Source organism: Paramisgurnus dabryanus, chromosome 15 (genome assembly GCF_030506205.2).
Source record: "Paramisgurnus dabryanus chromosome 15, PD_genome_1.1, whole genome shotgun sequence".
In the NCBI taxonomy this organism is placed as follows: Eukaryota; Metazoa; Chordata; class Actinopteri; order Cypriniformes; family Cobitidae; genus Paramisgurnus; species Paramisgurnus dabryanus.
Window position 1 is genome coordinate 19,735,820 of NC_133351.1, and position 6,704 is coordinate 19,742,523.

At 38.2% G+C, this 6,704-nt stretch overlaps 1 protein-coding gene across 1 annotated transcript; it reads right to left on the reverse strand.

The window, feature by feature from the left end:
* Positions 1-391: 391 nt before the first annotated feature.
* stk17b (serine/threonine kinase 17b (apoptosis-inducing)) lies at positions 392-6,497 on the reverse strand. Its single transcript, XM_065251576.2, has 7 exons — positions 5,560-6,497; positions 3,822-4,034; positions 3,579-3,717; positions 3,314-3,440; positions 2,844-2,892; positions 1,740-1,919; positions 392-1,511 (listed from the first exon to the last, which is right to left on the reverse strand). The coding sequence occupies exons 1-7, from the start codon at positions 5,676-5,678 to the stop codon at positions 1,274-1,276; spliced, it is 1,065 nt and encodes a 354-aa protein (XP_065107648.1). The 5' UTR covers positions 5,679-6,497; the 3' UTR covers positions 392-1,273.
* Positions 6,498-6,704: the final 207 nt, after the last annotated feature.

Below are 6,704 nucleotides of genomic sequence, written 5' to 3' on the forward strand. Positions count from 1 at the left end.
GCTTTCCTTATAAAATACCATTGCGTATATATATCCTCATTACCTAATGCATAACTTACAGAACAACTTATTGTAGTATTATAGTCAAATTACACAATGCAATCAAATTGTGCTAGTGTGTACAATTTCCCTTCCTACCAGCCAGTGTCAACTGGGAAAAAAATGATACATCCACAGAAATGCTTGAATATACAAATATTGTATGCATAAGGCACACAAAATTATACTGTGCAGTTACAGCTAACCCTGAAAACAATGTTCAGAATATAAAAAAGTACTGAAACCATCGTTAATGGCATTAGCTTAACACACCTGTACAAAAGGTAACACGTGAATTAACCCTGAGTTACCTCGGATGTTGGTGCATAGATCAAATTAACTGTCATTTCAGGATTATTTATATGATTTTATTATTTTACTCCCAAAATATTAAGGCCTTCAGGGGAAAATGCTGGAATGTGACGTAATACCATCATTCAGCGCTGATAGGTGTTTATTATACAGTACGTTGGCAGTAAAAAGCAAAATATTAAAAATATTTTCATTTTAAAAACACTGAAAATGCCTGATTTACTAAATCTAAAGCTGTAGAAATGTGTTCTTATATTTTAGTGATACATGTATAATAGCGGGGTTTAAGTGCTTTCCTGCATTCCTTTAGTCTTATTCTAGAAGGAAGTTCTATGACAAAACACAAAAACATATTTGTGTAATCCAGGGTGTGTTGTGAATGCGTGTTGAGTCACATTTTTATGAAGCGTTCTGATGTTTCAATAGCAGTAAAAGAGGATGCATGACACAACACGCAACTAAAACATGCATCTAGCACTGTGGAAATCATGCATACTATCTGCCTTAATGTTGCTTTAGTAGCTTGCTGTTGTTGCAATAAGTGCAGCAATAGAATTGGTTTTAACATTAATTTTGGCTAAGAAAAACTGAAAATGAAATAAGTTACTGAGTGACATTAAAATAAAAATCTAAACATTTAAAATAAAAATATGACAGGAAAGGTAAAAAACTTTTAACAGGATGGAAACATAGATATTTCAAAGCTCATTATTATAATATTATATATATAGTATATATATATACATATATATATATTATTTCACCAGACTTGGCCCTTTTGAGGAAAGATCATCTTTGGTGCAGTGAAAACAGAATTAAGCCTGAAGCATTTTTTTTGCTGGTGCTGCATTGGAGAATACTCTGGCATCGAAAAGGACCAAAAATGAGATGCAATTTAGTGAAAGTGCAACTCCACTGAGCATCAGCATAAGTGGTCACCGTCCCCTACGGCTGACATATTCTCTTCAAATCGGAACCTCTTGGTTTGTGGTGAGTCCAGAATGTTCTCTTTGTCCTCACGGTCCTCGGGTGGCGCCGACCACTTCCCACCGAAACTCCGTTCCAGAGGAGTGCGTGGGGTAACGGGTATTGGATCAGACACAGAATAATGGAGCCATAGCCAGGGATGGGTCATGCATTCAGCTGCACTAGGGCGATCCCTAATAAAGAAAAAAAAAACATTTACAAGGACTACTATCATACATTACTAAATAAAAACTGATTTAGTACCAAGAAATAAAGCAGACCAAGGTTAGTGATAAAGTACATCAAGCATGTTGTGACGATAATGCAAAAACTCATCACAAGGTCCCAAGGATTATTTTGTACACACTTCTTTAAACATCATATGTATAAAGCACTAATATTGGACTGAATGACAAACTCACTCTGGGGATTTGACCAGAAGTTTCTGGATGAAGTCGACAGCCAACTCAGAAACCCTTGAGAAGGACTCCATGCTGTAGTCCACATTCACCTGAGATACATTTAGGAAAGTCTCCTGTTTATCCTCGCCAGCGAATGGAGACTCTCCTGTTACCAGCATGTATGCTATCACACCCACACTCCTGTAACAAACCCAATCAGTTTAAAGGTCAAGCACAACAATGTATATGGTATCAAACATGGCATATCTGTTATATCAGTAATAGTCTCAGCCTCAGACATCACACCCACAGAGTGCTGGCTAAACATATGATGTGTATCGTGCACTTAACTGGAAACCCTGTGAGAATGTCAAAGTCGTCTTCCGGTTTGTTTCAACAAATCAGAATTCCGTGAGACGCGAGCGTCGCGATTATTCTCAAACAAAGCTCTGACGTTCGTACGAGGAACAAAATCAGTTGTGTTTACATGACAAATAATCAGCAGTTATTATGATCAGCTAAACTTTGGATTCTCAAAAATATAAAAGTTCCTGGTATAGACTCTCTAAAAGACGTCCAAGAGTTTTGCTTGAGGCAGTTAGTGAAGTCAAAAAGATCGCAGCTACCGTTTGGTTCTCCCGAATTGCTTGTAGTTGTTAAAAAGTGAGAGATATGCTTCAAACAGATGTTTACAGAGAGCGTCTCATTGGAGTGGCTGTTGATAAAGTGCACACTGTTGTTCTATGGCGATGTTTATTTAGATGCTATTTGGTTGTGGCTGGTAATTTCAATGACTGACTTGTTGCCAACCTGTTCGTTATTGTGGGGACATTTCCACACTCCGAAACGTGACTCTAGGCGAAACAAACTGTGATTGGTTGTTTGGCATGGCGGTCAAACAGCCTCGTGGGTAGGCATTGGCCAAAAAAGCAGCGAAAAACACCAGACCTTCAGTATAAAAGGCTATATTTGTAATATTAAGATTCACTTCACATTTTGATTTGGGTGGAGGGGTGTGATAAAATGTTTGTGTTTTAACATACTTCTTGATATGAATGATGTTAAAGTTTGTTGATTTTTAATATTCAATGTGTTTATTGCCTGATGAGGAAGAGTGAGACTCACCAAAGATCTGTTGCTGTGGTGATCGGTTCATAATTCAGGATCTCAGGAGCTAAATACATAAACAAAAACACATCAAAATACATTATCTTTTATTGACCCTGAACTTTTCTTCTATGGTTAAATGAATAGTTCACCCAAAAATAAAAATTGCAATGCAATTCTAACTGTATATGACTTTCTTTCTTCAGCCAAACACATTTAGATATCCTGGCTATTTCTAGCTTTCTAATGGCATTGAAAACTAGCTGTTTTTAAAGCCCACCCATCCATGTCTTTTGAAGTGAAACAATACGTTTGTTAAAGGAAAAAATTGGTGGTATAATTGTAGTTAGTGATTGATGCCGATATCTCGCTTGTCTTGTGACTTGCAAGGTTTGTCACAACGCATATGACTAGTCACAAGACTTGTTTCATTTTCTGATAAACTATAAACATACATGATAATACATAAAGCATTGAATAAACCTTACCTACATACTCAGGGGTACCCAGAATCTCCCTGAGTTCTCCAACAGAGCCCAACCTGCGAGACAGCCCAAAATCCACCAGCTTTATATCCCCCAATGGGCTCAGACTGGTCAGAAGAATATTCTGGGGCTGACAATGAAAACAAAGGAAGATAGAGTTTTAAAAATAAGAAACAATAAAGATATGACTAGAAAACATATTTATTTAGATCAAATCAGAGTCATAAAATGTGTCAATTAATGTGTTGAAAACAACACTGCATCTGACCTTCAAGTCTAGGTGGACTACATTGCTCTGGTGAAGTTGGTGAATTCCCTCTAGCATCTGTCTGATCAGACGAGTGATCTGACCTTCAGGCAGCAGCTCATCTGACACACAGTGGTCGAAAATTTCACCACCCGCAGCACTAAAATAGATACAAACTCATATTTATTCTTTGGACTGAACTTATTATTCATCCTAGGACTAGCTGACAAGGACACGGTTGATGTATTTGAACACAAAACTCACTATTCCAGCAGAAGAACGAGGTCATGATCAGTCTCATATACAGCATGCAGTTTCACCACACGAGGGTTGTTCTTTGCGGCCTCTAAAACAGCGATCTCGTGAACGACCTCGGCTCTGCAGTCACGGCCTCGTCTCCGCTTCTTAATGAACTTTGCAGCGAAGACTTTCCCTGTGGCCTTTTCCTCGCACCTCCTAACCACAGCAAACTTCCCCCTGAAAGAGACAAAGACAAAAAGAGGTAGAGATTGTACAGTAAGTGACTTGGTATTGTGATCACAAGGGACAAATGTGATAAGTGGAAAATTTTGTAGAATAAAGTACCCATTGTTTATAATGTATGGGTTTTTGCACTATAGATGTCAATGTACACGTGTTCAGTCACACCTAGCAGTTCTCTCATTTATGCAAAACTCTTACTGACACAGATAGTTATTAAATGACTCTTTGAAAATCCATTCAATGTTGTGTTTTGTTTAGTATCTTAGATGACTAATGCAGGATAGTCTCAAAAACTGTACTTACTGGCATGCAATGATGAGATCATATACATGCATAAACTTCTGTCTCATGACAGTTTTGCATCCCCCTACACCCAATTGCCTCACTCTCAGCTGGTACCCGTTCTAGTTAAAGAGGGAAGAAGTACTTTGCATTTGTGCTTAAATTCCGCACGCAAAGTATGCTTTATTATTTTATCTGATTACTTAACACAAACTTGTGAAATCCTGCACAGTCATGTTCTTAAAGAAATCATGCATCTGCTTGCCCCACATAACTCTTCTTCTTCACGCATGCAAAAAACACATGTTTAAATAAGTTACAGCTGCAATTGAACTGTGAAATAATTTCCTGTTAAACAACACAGCCTTTAGAGAAGATGCTGAAGGCTTGGGGTAAGACAGAAAGCGGAAGAGACCGTTACTTCCCCTTTCTCAGTATTCACACTACAATCTACATCACATTGCAAACCGGGTCTACTTCCTACATTGGTTTCCTTCCTGCAAACTCCAAAGCTTTGCTGTAGAGCTTTAACAATCACACACACACACACACACACACACACACACACACACACAAAAACACACACTCTTTTGTATTAGTCACAGTTCAGTAAGCAAGACCATTCCTATCCTGAATAGCTAAGGAGGACATTCACTGTTTCAGATAAATGTTGGATTTACGATGACTCCGTCTGCCCTAGGCCATAAGACCAGGGACAAAGCTTTCTGTATCATTTTGTTATCTTGTGACTGTGGGTCAAAATATACACATTGTCAAAACGAGATAGCTGTAAATCAAAAGCTATATGGATCCATATATCTGTTAATAATAACAATAATAAAGACTTATCAAGACACATGATATACAAACAACACTCAGATTAGGTGAAAATATTCCAAGTGCAAAGATCATGTGTGATAAAAGGATTACTGTATGTCATTGTAAAAAAATAAAATAATTCCTATTAGCACTTTATCAGTAGATTATTTTACCAGTAAAATAAGACAAAATACTGATAAATTATTTTGTACGTAGTTTGCTTTACCGAAAATAAGTTCTGTATAGTTTTTTTTAAATATTAGAGATACATGGCATAACTTAAATTACTTCTGCATGGGTCTGAACATCAGTCATATACTTAAACATTCAACATAAAGGAAAACTGAGCATGTATAGTTAAATATTAATGTATGAGCACACATTTTGAGTGATGTTTACAATAATGACTGTTGCACACCTGCCCAGCTCATTGCCCATCTCAAACACGGCGTCCAGAGCATCCGGTTGAATCTGAGTTTGGATCTCTGAGAGCAAAGCAGAGGATCCACTGCGACTGTCCAGCCTCCTCCGGGCCATCACTACTTTACAGAAATCAATACGATGATCACCACTCCACTACAACCAGTTTACAGCAAATATCCAGCGAGCGTCCAGTAAAGTGTGTAGACTGGTTAATCACTTCACCAGCTTACAGATCATGTTTAGAGTCACCACCGTTAAAAGCACGTACACAATATCCCTCTTGACGGGATTAAGACACAGTTGAGGATAAAGATGTTTCCGAAACAGGATATTTGGTTACTTTCTTGTCATTGAATGTTGCGATAAACAGAGCCGCTACATTTGAGTAACTTAAGTTTGGTTGAGTTCGAACGCGACGATAGATGCTACTCAGCTACATGTAGCACAGATTAGCACAGTTAGCCCTTAAAGATTCAGCTAAAACTCCTAGATTAAACTCCGTCTTCTGCGCAGACCAACATGGTACACGGAGATTCGCCTCATTTTGTTAAAAAAAAAAAACAGCGATAGACAGACAGTACTTCCTTTTCACGCAGGACAAAAGCAGCAGGAGTATAAAGTTCACAGCGGACACTCTTCCTCTTCTCAAGGGAATAACAGCTGTAACGTTAGTCCAACCGACACACTGTTTGAAATAAACTCTGAATGAATCCAACTAAGACTGTAAACAAACTCGTGTGGTTACTCCGTTTTGAAGTGAATAAATTTTTGGTGATGTTTTGGACCCTTGGGTTCGAATCTTGTCCACCGGTTCAGTTTCAAATTCTGTTCAGATGCCAGCAGCCACAAGCAGCGCGCGTTACGTCACCGGCAGCGTCATCATAACCGGCATATCGGTATGCGGTTGATAGTTATTATCGTGATAGACTTGTTTTGTAGCCTGCTACTTTCTTTTTTATTTTCTCACCGGTAAGGGACTTTACTTTATTCTCGCAGGAGAAGAGGTACTGGACTTTGATCTCGCAGAAGGAAAAGCAAACTTAATGCGTAAAGGTCAATTTGACTGGACGATCGAGCAAAGTGCACTACAAGATAAAAAGGAAATCATGACTCAAACAATGTTTTTCAAATCTACCAATC